The sequence below is a fragment of the Penicillium citrinum genome (genome assembly GCF_028827155.1).
Source record: "Penicillium citrinum strain IBT 23319 chromosome Unknown utg000004l:1.0-2404223.0:1.0-2405248.0, whole genome shotgun sequence".
NCBI classification, from domain to species: Eukaryota; Fungi; Ascomycota; class Eurotiomycetes; order Eurotiales; family Aspergillaceae; genus Penicillium; species Penicillium citrinum.
The window spans coordinates 294994-309210 of NW_026622689.1; the positions used below are offsets into that span (position 1 = coordinate 294994).

The 14217-nt window shown below is 46.2% G+C and overlaps 6 protein-coding genes across 6 annotated transcripts; 4 read left to right on the forward strand and 2 right to left on the reverse strand.

Moving 5' to 3' along the window:
- Positions 1 to 1200: 1200 nt before the first annotated feature.
- Positions 1201 to 3250, forward strand: N7469_005075 (uncharacterized protein; the record flags this gene model as incomplete). The annotated part of the gene is made up of 4 exons (XM_056643995.1): positions 1201 to 1673; positions 1723 to 1883; positions 1959 to 2463; positions 2518 to 3250. Coding segments are annotated over 4 exons (1872 nt in total), but the record flags the coding sequence as incomplete, so codon positions are not given.
- A 1532-nt stretch (positions 3251 to 4782) lies between these two features.
- N7469_005076 (uncharacterized protein) lies at positions 4783 to 5552 on the forward strand (the record flags this gene model as incomplete). The annotated part of the gene is made up of 2 exons (XM_056643996.1): positions 4783 to 5249; positions 5315 to 5552. The coding sequence occupies 2 exons, from the start codon at positions 4783 to 4785 to the stop codon at positions 5550 to 5552; spliced, it is 705 nt and encodes a 234-aa protein (XP_056500810.1).
- A 1187-nt stretch (positions 5553 to 6739) lies between these two features.
- On the forward strand, positions 6740 to 8198 carry N7469_005077 (uncharacterized protein; the record flags this gene model as incomplete). Its single annotated transcript, XM_056643997.1, has 2 exons — positions 6740 to 7226; positions 7282 to 8198. The coding sequence occupies 2 exons, from the start codon at positions 6740 to 6742 to the stop codon at positions 8196 to 8198; spliced, it is 1404 nt and encodes a 467-aa protein (XP_056500811.1).
- Positions 8199 to 9284: 1086 nt separating this feature from the next.
- On the forward strand, positions 9285 to 9850 carry N7469_005078 (uncharacterized protein; the record flags this gene model as incomplete). Its single annotated transcript, XM_056643998.1, has 3 exons — positions 9285 to 9459; positions 9502 to 9800; positions 9821 to 9850. 3 exons carry the CDS (start codon positions 9285 to 9287, stop codon positions 9848 to 9850), a joined length of 504 nt encoding a protein of 167 aa, XP_056500812.1.
- Positions 9851 to 10989: 1139 nt separating this feature from the next.
- On the reverse strand, positions 10990 to 11836 carry N7469_005079 (GNAT family N-acetyltransferase; the record flags this gene model as incomplete). The annotated part of the gene is made up of 2 exons (XM_056643999.1): positions 10990 to 11647; positions 11739 to 11836. 2 exons carry the CDS (start codon positions 11834 to 11836, stop codon positions 10990 to 10992), a joined length of 756 nt encoding a protein of 251 aa, XP_056500813.1.
- A 453-nt stretch (positions 11837 to 12289) lies between these two features.
- N7469_005080 (putative general amidase) lies at positions 12290 to 14009 on the reverse strand (the record flags this gene model as incomplete). Its single annotated transcript, XM_056644000.1, has 3 exons — positions 12290 to 12405; positions 12460 to 12544; positions 12606 to 14009. The coding sequence occupies 3 exons, from the start codon at positions 14007 to 14009 to the stop codon at positions 12290 to 12292; spliced, it is 1605 nt and encodes a 534-aa protein (XP_056500814.1).
- Between the last annotated feature and the right edge of the window lie 208 nt (positions 14010 to 14217).

The following is a 14217-nucleotide window of genomic DNA, read 5'->3' on the forward strand; positions in this document are numbered from 1 at the left end:
TATCGTAGGTTCACCGATAAATTTTTCAACTCCATAACACTTTTTGAAACAGAATTATACTCCGTCCACTATTCCAAATAACTCATATTCCAAATCAAAGATATTTTCTATTGAACTTCAGCCTCGGCAACCTATAGACCAGAATAGTGACCAGGTACGTCTGTCCCACCCCCAATGATGGAGAGCAGATAGTCCACAAATGCAACATGGCGTGCAGGAATTTCATCAGCAATGAACTAAAGAAGATGTCCATCGAAGCCATCTCATCATACAGGCCAGGAACATGTGCCGCAATTGACGTGCATCAGATCGGCGTTGGACAGTGCACCTTGACTCGATCGAGATGATGAAATTATCGGATACTTTCCCATGTATTCTTTGTGCATGACGGGAAGATCCTTCATTGTTGTCATGGTTACGGGGTACGAACTGCGTATTCTAGGAACAAAGTCCCAGTCTCACCTAGAAATAGGGGTTGACTGTCTCCGCAGTCGTTTCGGCTCCACTAAGTGATCGGCAGTGTCATTTGCTGTACAAACGGGAATTTATTGATTGCTCAGAAAGAGAACCATTAACAGCCTCGAGACATGAGCTTTGATAGTATCTCGAATTATATCCCCTCGTACTACGTACTGCAGAAAGTATATAACAGAGATCCCAGAGAGTGCTGTATAGTATTACGTTACTATTGGGATCTATGTCCGCATATATTCCCGAGTAGATCTATCACAATGTACGCATCGCAGAACCGTGCTGTTTTAGCTTTGCTGCGATTGATCTGCAGAGATCTCCCTCATGAATCATAGGATATTGGTCACAATAGCCGGATACGAAGAATAGTATCATGCTATACCCCCGGTTCTCTCGCTCTAATGCAAGGCTAGACAGTCGTGATCCACAGAGGTGTGTGCTTGATTAAACTAGTTCAGCTTGGTCCCGTGAAGTTCAATTTGATTGGAAGGATGCAAAAAAGAAATAAAAAGAACAGGGAAAAAAGGGAGAACAAGAGGGAAAAAAGCGCGGTCGTGCAGAAAGTCACGGGGTCAACGTTGGACGACGTCGATTTTTCCTTCTTTCCTCTTCGCGTTTCTTAGACCTTCTCCACATCTAATTAAGATCATCTGCGCTAAAATCGTAATTCCGTCTCCTCAACTCGCGATTGTCTTCTAGTAAATCATATCGTTTCCCTATCTCTCGCAGGATGCAGCCCCTGCTCGACATCTCTTATTCCCCGCCGGTGAATGGGTTCTGAGAATGGGCCCGAAGAAAAGGCAATCAAGCGGCGTCCGCAAATTTGAGGGGATCCATTTCGTGAATGCGAGACCATCATCCGAGACAGAGCGATTGAAGACGCAGCGTCTGGTTCGGGCGCATGTCGGGCAATGGATCTCCGATCATACGAAGGAAAAGGGTCGCATATTGAACGAAGCAACCTCAAGTTCTCGCGATCCTTCGGCGAGTGTGTCTAGAAACAAATTGGATGGAGATGGTTTCCAAGGTGACCCGACTTCCTCCCAAAATGAAAAAGAATCCCAATCGTTGTCAACTACAAACAACGGATCATCCTGTTTTACAATCGCTTCGCGCCCCCTCACCTCCTCCGACGCGCTATATCACAGCCTCGCGCCGGCTTCCACCAAACGCGCTGTATCTGCGACCATCGCGAGAATGGCGTCGGTCTCAATTTCCTCCGCTTAGCACTAGCGATTGCAGTGAGTGTAGCGATGATGCAGAAAAGCTGGTTCGATCGACGGAATCAGTGACGGTCGTTCCATGGAACCAGATGCCCCGAATTGAGCCGCAAGTTTCGGTGAATTTCGACCCATTCGACACTTTGGCAATACCATTTCCTGCGGATGTGGTGAATAGATGCGAGAATTATCGTTCGTATACCTTCTACCGAAGACCCAATTTAAATATAAAAGAAACAATCAACGCCAGCCTCTAACAACTTCTAGTGACGTCCGTCCTATGGCCTGGTTTGGTTCCCAGATCGAAACATGTCCAAAAGACCAGCGAGGCTTGGTTCCCACTTTCTTTATCCGATCCAGCTCTTGCTATGGCGTTTATGTATGGCTCTCTTTGTCACCAGCGAGTCCAATGGTATAATCAACCCTCTGCGGGTGTAGGTTTTGGTCCAAAGTACCAGCGCATCATGCAGGAGTGCGAATTACGGGCGATCCGCTTGATCAATACGGCTATGAAGGATCCGTCCCGGCGAACCAGCGATGCTTTACTTCTCAGCGTAACGTGTATGGCTCACCACCAGGCAATGGATGAAGCATTTTTCAAGAGGCGGTTGCCTACTCCATTCAAAGCCCCTTTCCAACGGCTACAATGGTTGAGTGTCTACGGCTTTTTACCACCTAACATGGTACACATCCAGGGCCTCCTTCAATTAGTAAAATTGCGCGGTGGGCTGAAGAAGTTGACTACCAGTGGTCTGGCCGCGACAATGTGTTTGTAAGTTTTCCGATCCAAGATAATACTTATCTTCATGAGCTGATAGATTCCAAGTTCCGATATTTTTACCGCCAGTGTTCTTTTTATCAAACCTTCTTTTGAATTCTGGCCTGTGGATGAAGGCCATTACGGAATGACTCTCCAGGGATTGCTCGGCTTCGATCAATCACAGATTGACAGTGGATTTGGTCGATTCAGCCATATGGGAATGACTCCACAGATGGCTGAAGTCTTCCACGCCATCCAGTGCTATATCAACATTATACGAAACAGTCTCATAGAGGGTTATGATGTCTCATTATTGACGGACCAACGCAATTTGACCCAGTATATGACACTATCTCTCCCGCCTGTCGGGACCATACGCCATGAATTCACCGATTCTACACAAGTAATCACCTATGAGGCTTGTCGTGTAGCATGTGGAATCTTCGCCGTCGGAGTCATCTTTCCAATCCCAGCACATTGTACTCCTCTCGGTCGCCTGGCACATCAATTACAAGCCCTTCTTCAAGATCATGAGGCTTCAGATTTATGGACTTCTCCGCACACGCGAATTGCTCTCCTGTGGATTCTCACACTCGGCGGAATTGCTGCGACAGAAATGCCAGAGCGTCCTTTCTTCGTCTCTGCGCTGAGACAAACATTACGGAGAAGCGCGATCACCTCTTGGCAGGGGCTCAAGGGTGTACTGGAGATGATGCTGTGGTACGACGGTGCCTGCGATGAGTCGGCTGAAGCTCTATTTCGAGAAGCAAGTATAGCATTTGAGCGGGATCAGTTATAGCGAGGGTTCTGTTGAACCCAGTTTCAAAGACTTGCAAGGTTCGACTTCACGTGTATCGCGTACATCAAGTATCATTGTGTCACGCATATTGTCCTGAAATATGAGCTTGACGGATGGATAATGATTGATCTGTTAAAACATGATTTCTAGACTTCGTTGGTTTGTTGTGGACTCTGAGTCACTGCCGTCATTGCAAGCTTTGGTCCCAAGGCCTTTCATAAACATTCCTCCTAGCAGTGAAATAAGATACAAGCGTTAACAAATGAGGCTCAAAATATCCACGCTAAGCTTGTGAATAATCTTCCCAAAGTTACCACATCCGGCATCAGTTTAGCTGCACCCTGCAAGGCATTATACAAAAAGGGAAGAAGAAAATATGTGGGGTCATGAACCCTTGACAACCAGATAACAGTGGGCCTTGAACGAACGGTGATTCGAGAATGGGTGCGGGTGCCCTTCCCCCTCGACTGGCCAGACTCCATACATACTTGGGCCAGATCTCGTCCCTAGCTTGTTACAGCTTAGGGCTCTGCGATTTCCGGAGTTTTAGGCTCCAACCTCATCGTATTAGTTCATATCCCGTGATGTTTGTTGCCCATGCAGATCGACTCACCACAACCAATTAGGATAGGCTGATGCTGCCTCCCCTTGAGGCCATGCAACGAAGATCATGACCACTCACAAAAAAGCTCAACGTGCAGATGGTATGTGATGGAGCTTCTTTTCCTTTCCGGTAGCTCTCCAATCTTTATTGGTGCTCGTATGATTGCTCTGAAGATCAACCTCTTCAGAATCCTTGATTTCATGAGGTTTCATCCGTATGCAAGTTCCAAAATTGTTCCCTTTAATGTTATTTCCAGTACCCAATAAGCCACCCCGCACATTTCACTCCAGCGATTCTTCATACAAAGAGCGAGTTTAGTAGCACATACTGAGCTTCATGGTTGCCATGCTAGTTGCTGGGCGTCATCTTCCAGCTCAGATATAATTGTCAAATCCCTCATTACCGGCGCAACGCAACCCGAGGCTTAAGTGATGACAAGCACACGCAACATCGCATGTGCATACATATTCAAGCTACAATTGAAACCCCACCATCACCGCATATTAGAGGTCGCCCAGGGGAACCTATGACGTTGAATGATCTTCAAACCTTTGGTCTCGACCATTTCGACGCATTACTTCCCCGGGTTGCCATTTCTACCCAGAGTAACCGTGATTATTTGCAGTTTGTCTCATTCGCCAGCCTGACTATCCCACACCTTCACGTTGATTCAATGATCGCATCCCCCGCATTCTTCTGCAGCCTCAAAAGAGGAATTGATCTGATGATTTTGCAGCTCAATTAAAACATGATTTCTTGCAAAGGGTAGGTCCGACTTTCGCCAGTTCATATAGTGGTTATTTAACGACCCTGTCTTGAGATCTCGGCCTGTTTTTCTTGTCGGAATCCTCCTAGTCTTACATGATTTATACAAAGACTAATTCAATTTGACACTTTTCAGGCTCACTATTGTGGAGCTATATGCATCATGGCGTCAACAGGTAGTTCACACAGCTTCTGCCCTAACGATGTTGATACCATCGCAGCAAACAACGATACCTGGGACTCGGGATACCCAGACAATGCCTGGACTAACACTTCATTTTATCCTGCCCCTGGAACGCCCATAGCAACAGAAGGACCCTGGTTGCAGCAAGCGCTATCCAACAAACCTCATTCCAATGTGCCGCTGATCGCGGGGCAATCTCCCACAATGATGGCTCCATCATCATCCTATCACCCGGATCGTACGCATTGGCCGATCGCCAGCCCAAATGGTTACATCCCCCCGGATACTCACGCCAAAATTCATCCGTCCAACGCCGTCTTGCGTACGCCGATGAATAGAATCCCATCTTCCAACTCATCGCCGGAAGAGCTCTCCGACACTGTCAGCTGTGGAACTTCATGTAGCCATGGTACTGGATTACATTCCAGTCAGGTGACAGGAATCGAGTATGTCTTCCCAAGGGGCTTTTACCATCACAATTACTTCTAAACAAGGTTCTGACAAGCCCCAGTGTCACCCCCTTCAGTCGATACAAATGTCACTGGCAGGGTTGCACTTATACCGGGGCATTTTCTCGACAAACGTGTCTTTGGCGACACATCAAGTCAACCCACGTTGCCCCCGAGGAGTTCAGGTGTCCTGCACCTGAGTGCAAAGAGACCTTTGGTCGCAAAGACAAGCTCAAATCCCACATGCGGCTCTACCATATCACCCACGGAAAGTCCGAGCAATGCTCTTGTCATTCGTGATCTCTTGCTTTCTATTCAATTTTGGCAGCTTCCATGCTCGAGCTATTGATTGGCCTACTTTGTTCAAGAAATCTGTAAAATCATACATATTCTCTCTCTCCACTCACCTTTTTCTATGGGTGCTTGATATTTGGTTTAGCTTGGGGTTGGGGATAACCGTGCTAATGGGTTAATGCAGGTCATTTCAAATTTACGTGTCCTTCTAGAAGTGAAGTAGCCAAATAATCTAAGAACTATTTTACTTTGAAAGAAATCTTCAATTCCTTGTACACACCGCATGAGTGTCATTTCGATAATATCAAGATCGAAGAGACCAAATCTAATGACACCGCTAATGAAACATGATTCCTGCAGCTAAGTTCGATAAGCTACTCTAAGTGGATCCAGAACGTTCAAATTGCCGGCTCAAAACAATAAAGATTCTGCCATATTCCCGAGGCATCAATCTTGCAGAAATCGGCGCCAAGCCGTCTCGGCAAGCCGAAATTTGCCACTGACTGACGGCCGGAGTTATTCAAGTTTTATATCGGAGTCACTAGGTCAATCTTAAACCTTAACACTTGATTGAATTGTAATTATCACAGCTATTTATCTGGACCTGGCTAATTTACTGTCCAGTCAAGATTTCCGACGAATATCAGAACATGATGGAGACGAATGGCGTGCAGAAAAACCCACGTTTTTTACGTAAATAGACTTGGCTCGGTGGGTCCAGGAAGATTTCGCCATCTGCGATTGATTCCATGGGATCGATCTTTTCTCGCTTAGGCCACTGAAATTCTTGGCAAGAACACGAATATTATACACAGATAATGAAAGTGAGATACCGGAATCAATACTTTTGAATAACTAGTTAGTTCATCACGTAGTTTCAATCGATGTAGACAGGGATATAAATGAGGATATGCAGGAATGAACTATGGGGAAAGACTCGGATCTCAACCGAACAAGTCTGAATCTGCTCTCGCGTGGTTTTAGACTTTCAAAGTAGGAAAGTCCCGCTGTCAAAACTGTTATTTTCTGATCACGCCATCGGTCCTCGCGATTTTTTGCCCGGGGATTTTGCCAATATCATTTTCATGACTCAGGCCCTTCCCTTTTAATATTATATCCCCAGGCGACTTTCCTTTCCCTTTCCCCTGTACATTATCACCATCAACAAGGGAATTGGGTATCTCGCCACCAAGATGGGCTCAACAGTCGCGGATCAAGAAGTGCGGGATGTCAGTACCGAGACGGCAGAGACTCAGGACTCGCATCCTCGTACTCTGAAGTCTGTGTTCCGTTCCATTCCCTTTCAGATTGCTATTGCTAGTGGTGTATCTTTCACTGCACCTGGCATGTGGGATGCTCTAAACAACCTTGGAGCTGGTGGAGCTGCAGAGCCTTATGCAGTCTCCGGAGCAAACGCTCTGGTATACGGTCTTTTTGCAGTTGTTTGTGTGATGGCCGGAGCTATCAATAACCGCATTGGTCTTCGTTATGGCTTGGCACTTGGAGCTATAGGTTATCCAATCTACGGTGGTGGTCTTTATGCCAATAGTTACACCACCACGACTTGGTTGATGTTCTTCGGTGCTACTCTTTGTGGTATCTCTGCTGGATTCTTCTGGGCTGCTGAAGCCGCAATCATCATTGGTTACCCCAGTCCAAAGGACCGCGCCTTCTACCTTGGTATGTCATCTGCAGGCATTACGACCAATACCCTCTGTACTGACTTTTCATGCAGCCATTTGGCAGACAGCTAAGGCCGCGGGACCTATCGTCGGCGGTGCTATCAGTCTGGGCCTCAACGCCAAGAACTCGAGCAAAGGCACCGTCAGCGTTGGAACCTACATTGTTTTCATCGTCATTATGTGTCTTGGTCTTCCCATCGCTCTTCTGCTGAGTCCCGCCGAGAAGGTTCAGCGTAAGGATCGGTCCCTGGTTATGGTTCACAAACAGGCCACCTGGGGTGCTGAATTCAAGGCTGCCCTCTCGCTCTTCAAGACCCGACGTGTTCTTCTCCTCTTGCCTGCATTCTTCATCAGCTACTTCTACAACGGTTTCATGAGCACCTGGGTCACCACCTATTTCACCGTCCGAGCCCGTGCATTCAACTCATTCTTTACCAACTTCGCCGGTGTTGCCTCGTCCTTCTTGATCGCAGGTCTTCTCGACCGACAATCTATTTTCATCAAGACCCGTGCCAGAATCGCTTTTATCTCAATCATTGTCGTTCTTAGTGGCACCTGGATCTGGGCATCTATCCTGCAGGATCAGTTCTATGACATGCCTGAGTCCCCTCAATTTGACTGGTTCAAGGGAGGCTTCGGGAAAGCCTATGCTTTGGTATTTTTCTGGCAATTCGGAGGACAAGCTTTCCAACAATTCCTCTACTGGTTGGTTGGACAGTACAGCACCGACATTTCGTCGCTTTCATACCATACCGGTATTCTTCGAGGAATGGAGGCTTTGGGCCAGACCGTTGCATGGGCCATGCAATCAGAGGGCAATGCCAATCACTTCGTCAGCATTGGTCTGAACTTCGGTATCACTCTTCTCTGCGTCTTCCCTACATGGCTTGTGTTGTCTGATTTGGAGCACAGCCATGAGGTCACCGTCACCGCGGAAGATCTGCAAGATGATACCGCTAAGCCAGTCTAAAACACGGACTGACATGGCACATTGACTTGTGTCATTGTATAAAAGGGAATTTAACATTACCCACGATTTTAAAGTTGCATTTATAGAGCGTCTAGACATTTCAACATATACCCCGGTCGTTAATTTTAATATTATACATTGTCCAGATAATTATCGGACTCTATTTCAATTCTTCTCCACTGGCGTACTAGCGCATCATCTAGAGTAAATATACCTTACAAAGATGAAGCTCGGTCAGTAGAGTGCTTCCGTGTGATTGATGGTCTCCATTTCAGATACTCCGACCCTCATTCTGCATGAGGAGATATGATTGTTTCATAATATTCGTCATAGTCTAGAATATGATCAGCTTATTAATATACATCATTCAGTCAAATACTCCAGAGGCATAATAGTCAATTGAACCTCTAATGTCGGTAGATTACAAGGATCTCGTATTCTGAATAAATAGCGATTTCCATCAGTAAAAACGGTTATATGGGCCTTTTCAACCCCATTGAAGAGCCAGGGCTGAAGTTGCCTTATTCAGCATCGTTCATAAACACGAGGGGGGTTTTTCAGCTACACATTGGACTATTTCAACTGGTTTGATCCCGAGGAAAAAGGATATACTTTTTACCGAAGACTCATTCGACGTTCGCTAAGTTAGTGCCTGGTTTTTGGACAATATTTGAAGTGTTCTTTCAAGACGGCCCGAGTACGGACCGGGTAGCATCCACCCGGGTACATGTACCCGAGAGTATGAAACGACTGCATCGATCAAGCAAGTGTTGTCGAAATTGGCATCAATTAAGTATGCATAGTGCAGAATATAGTCTAGCTCTAAACATCCTGGACGTATCCCAGCCTGAAAAACGAAGAAAGAAAAAGGGAGTAAAATGCGCAGCGCAGTATAGCGCGAGGCGAGGTGCGGACACACGGCCCGTATGCCCTTTTGCAGTGGATCCAACGACAAACAAATGGCATATCCGATGATGAAATTGAAAAAAAAATATGTATATATAATAATATTTTCTCGCACTCTGTTAGACCTTTCAATTACTATAGTCCGCCTTTGTTTCTTTTCTTCGTGGCTTTAAAGACGATATGATGAGTACCCGGCTACGGCGTCTGATGAAGGGACGCAAGGACACGATAAAGATTGAGCTAGTGCCCGGGCAAGACAATGAGCCCTACACGACTGGGGACCAAATAAATGGTATTGCCTGGGTGAAAAATAGTCACACGTTAATGCCTGGGACAGTTGAAATATCGCTGCGAGGTAAGGGGGCACCATCTTCTTAGGACTGACCAGCGCTAATAGAAACACAAGGACGCTCGCGAGTGGAGAATGATGCCATTCTCCAGCCAATTCAAACCTATCGACAGCATAATTTCCTTGAAATGCAACAATGTGTTGAAGTGGAAGCCTTCAAACCATATGAAATAGTGAAAAACGGATTCCTCTATAGGTTCCCTTTTACATTCACAGTCCCCGGCCAGCTTACAATTCATGCTTGCCGGCACCAAGAACAGCAACGGCCTTCTTACAACACTCATTTGGATCTACCACCTACAATGGGTATCTACCACAATGGTACTAAAGATACCCGGCTTCAGAACGTATGTCCTGAAAACCTTAGCATTGCCTATGCCGTCGAAGTAACGCTTAAAGACGAGAAGGGGATTTTACAATCAAAAGAACCTTGGAACTTCGCTTCACGCCAGATCTCAATCCTTCCTTTATCGAATACCAATTTTCCTTCCAATATCCTCGACGAGACATTTCTTTTTCAACCGACGCCATATCCCCCGCCGTTGTATCGAAAACACGCTCGTTTGGAAAGTCTGCACATCGAGCCCTTGACGGGGAATCCAATCACAATTTGTTTTCCTATCAATCCAGCCAACGCCAATATGAAAGAGGTTCAGACCACTTTCCCCCTCAGGGTGGGCTTTATCCCAAGACATAGAGGCTCACTGGCTCAATTGAACAAAATGTCCAGGAGACTGATAACTTACACCACGCTAAATGCTATACAAAGGTCAATCCACGGACAAGATAAACCACATCTCGACAATCATCATATTTATACTTCAAGCTTGCCGCTACCTAGCTTAAGTATGGCCGCGCATATAAAGCAGTCCACGACCGGAGCTCAGAGTTCTCGATCCGAAGTGATTCTTCAAGTCCCAGTCTCTCTTCCTTTAGATGTGAAACTAGTGCCAAGTTTCGATTCGTGCCTGATTTCACGGTCGTATGCATTGGAATTATGTCTCTCGTGGGGGCTTGCGAGGAGCATGGGTAGTTACTCCAGTACGCTTCAAATTCCATTGGAGATAAAAGTGACAAGATAGACATGCGAATTTCGAGTGCCTATAACAAGGGGATATGAGAACCAGAGGGCCTTGTGGTAGCGAATGTGTATCGGGATCTGAGGAAACTGAGAGTGGATTCTAGCTGGGAATATCAAAAATGAAATGTAATATTAGTATTACGAATAAAGGTATATCATCGATGCGATAACCGTAGGTACTGGTTTTCGCATGTGTCCCGAGTTAGATTGTAATGATGGATGTACTATAGAGCAAATGATCGTGAAAAGAAAAGTCTCTGAGCAAGTAAATAGAAATTTCGATATATTGAATACATATGGCCTCGAGTGTTGGATTTTGCATCATGTAACTATTCTATTGTTCTTCAACAAACGATGAATCAAATCCAGCATGTACATATTTCGATCCTTCTCAACATGTAAAGGACGATTTGAATCATAATATCAAATAATAATGAACCTCTATTATGGCCAAATTATTTGAAAGTACTCTCCGAAACAGCCCATGGACCAGGAGGTACTTTACCTGTCCACTCTCCCCGTGGAGGACGCCAAAGTAATAAAATCCCAGGCGGTTTACATTCGTGCACCAATCTCAACCATTCATCACTCGGATTCGGTTTGTCGAAATCGACATGTAAGCCCATGACCCTTCGATACCCGTATTCTTCATACAACCATCGTCCTATGGGACTTCCTTCAATAAAACTCTCGTAACCCAACGGATCAATTCTCTCATGGCCCCATTCCATGAGAAGTCGCCCCACCCCTTGTCGTCGATAATCCGGGTGAACGCCCATGGCATTGACACCTGCATGCGGACGCTGAAACCAGGATTGTCTTGGGAAGAAGGCTTGCGAGAGCATGCACTCGGCATATTCGGCGCGCTCCGTTCCTTCGGGGTACCAGGTACACTTGATAGGCTGCGGTCCATTGGGGAATGGGTTTTCGTGGAAGATAAACCACTCACACCCACCCGCCACATTGCCTGTTTCTATGTCGATGACATAGATCAAATGTGAAAATTGGTTCTTTTGGCTTGCGTCCCAGCGAATTTCAGTGTCGAGAGCTTTGTCTCGGGCGCGATCTCCAGCTGTGTGACCACTGATTGGGTGGACAGCCGTGAAGACGGGGCTAATTTGGTCAGGTAGATTGAGTCAATCAAGTTGAATAGAGATTATAATGGCAGATAAGGGATTGAGCAGAATCACTATCGCCGACATACTTGTATGGATTAAAGTTGGCTGCCCAGAGGACGTCAACAAGACGAGCATACTCCTCTTTCGTGGGAACCACTCGAACTTCAAACTTCGATCGGCTCATATCGATTTTAAGGAGACTTCAAGACGTATGAGAAATTCGAAAGAATGTAGTAGCTTATCAGAATACGTTACATTTATACTTGCCAAATGGAAAGGCGCGGATGGTAAGATTGGGGCCAAAACTCCACCCTACGGGGCAATCAAGATGTAGAAATTGGGGGCGGAATTTTACAAAACTCTTACAATCTTCTCCTCTTATGAACTGAAAGATTGACTCATGTCAAAGTCTCATTTCCTTTCAGTGGCTGCTACCATAAATCGATAGAAGAACTCCGCATTCCGAGAGATTCATCCTCCAACCCATCAATTGATATCCTCATAGCATCAATGCCGAATGATGACTGTAGAAAAAGTAGTATGACCACTTGCCCCATGATACAAGTGCGCAATGTCAAATGAACTTGCGCGAGATGCAAAGGGGCAGGTACGTCAGCAATGAAACCCAAGTTTGTGTTCAACTCTTCAGAATGTTTTCGACGATCTTGGCGTGCTTGATCAAAATCTCGTCTTTCTGTCGACGCCCGATCAGCTGAACATGGCATGGTGCTCCCTCGATCTGACTCGGTTGATCTGTTTCTATTAGCAAATAACCGGGAAAACTATTCACATTTGCAATGTCCTTACACGGCGGGTAATACTCTACATCGCGGATGAACTTGGAGTCGGATGTTGCCTCAGCTTTGCCGAATGGTATGACACAGGCAGGATACTGCACAGAGAAGTTAGCACTGGGTATTAATTGGAATGGAGGTGGCTTTAAGTACATCTACTAAATTGGCGAGAACGGTATAGATCGGGATGCCGTATGTGTCGTGAGGAACAGCTGGACTCTGATACCCTGGAGCGATAATGAAATCCAGTTTATTGTCAATGAATACACGTCGCATGTGGCTTGATATCTCTGCTTTTGCTGCATTCAAATTGAAGAAGTCTCGAAGTGTTGTTTCTGCGCTCTTCCCCTCAAGATCGTAAGTGAACTTGAGGGATGGAATGGCGGGTTCACCACTCTCACTGAGGCGTTTCAGCACAATTTGGTCAGGATCGGCTCTAAAAAAGCTGAAAGACAAATCGGAGGCGTCTGCGATGAAATCCACTCCGGTCAAGTCAATAGTAGTATGTCCAGCTTGTTGTAACTTTTCAGTTGCAGTTGCCAGCGTACGCTGCATGCTCGGATGTAAAGGCCTTCTAGGATCTTCAGGTAAAATGCCAATTGCCAACACTTTTCCTGTGGAATTGATAGGCTCAACCCAAGGGAATGCGAGCGCCGAATCATCCTTATCATCGATGTCTGCGTCAAAAACAACTTGAAGCAACATCTCTGCATCTCTAGCAGAGTGGCACAGTGGGCCTGCAACCGGTGCGATACCCGTCATTCCAGGCCTGCCAGCGCTTTTCCCAGTTGATGGGACGCGGCCAACACTGGGCTTGAACCCAAAAGTACCGCAGCAGAGAGCTGGGATACGTATCGATCCCGCAATATCAGTACCAATCCCTAGGATAGATCCTCTCATGGCAATCAGAGCACCTTCTCCGCCACTGCTACCACCAGCTGTGAGGTTGAGACGATGCGGATTGAGTACGCGGCCGAACACGTTGTTGTGCGAATCTGCCGTCATCATGGTTTGTGGTATATTCGTCTTGACGTACAAGATAGCCCCTGCATCCAGAAGGACGTCAACAAGGGGAGAGTTCTGACTGGCCGCGGGGTGGTCCAAGAAGGAAACAATCCCCAACGTAGAATAGACCCCTTCGACATTTAACGAGTCCTTGATGCTGATGGGTACACCATGCAGGGGACCATAAGGCTTTCCGGTCGTTTTCAGATGCTCATCAAGCATTTTCGCCCGCTCAAGTGCCTCTGGAAACATTGTTTCTGTCAGACAAAAAGTGAGCTGCTGAGCAATAGCGGCTCGTTTACAAAATGCAGTAGCAACTTCAACAGCGCTCAGTTCCTGTGCAGCAAGCTTATTGCGTAAAGTTGTTGCATCTTGAATTTCAGTAATTTGAATCTCGGACTGGGTCAATATACCGCATCTTGCAGGTATATCTAGAACATTAGCATCGCCAGTTGCCTCCTTCAGAAACTCAGTTGGCAAGAGCCATTCCTGAGGGATCTTGGCGGTCATTTCAGCGCGCTTGACAGCGGCCTTTTCCTGCCAGGTTGAAATAGTCATAATTTTTCCAAATGAAGTTCAATAATGTTGAGCAATTGTATGAGTGGACTACCCAGTAATTCTGCTCAATTTATACTTGAGTATACTTGGTAAGTGTATGCGGGGGTGGGTCTCCCCTCGTTCTTCTCTCCAATCATTACTATTTGCGCGCAACAAGCCACTTAAAGTCAACCGGCAACTAGCCGGCATTAAATACGGCCTTATCGCG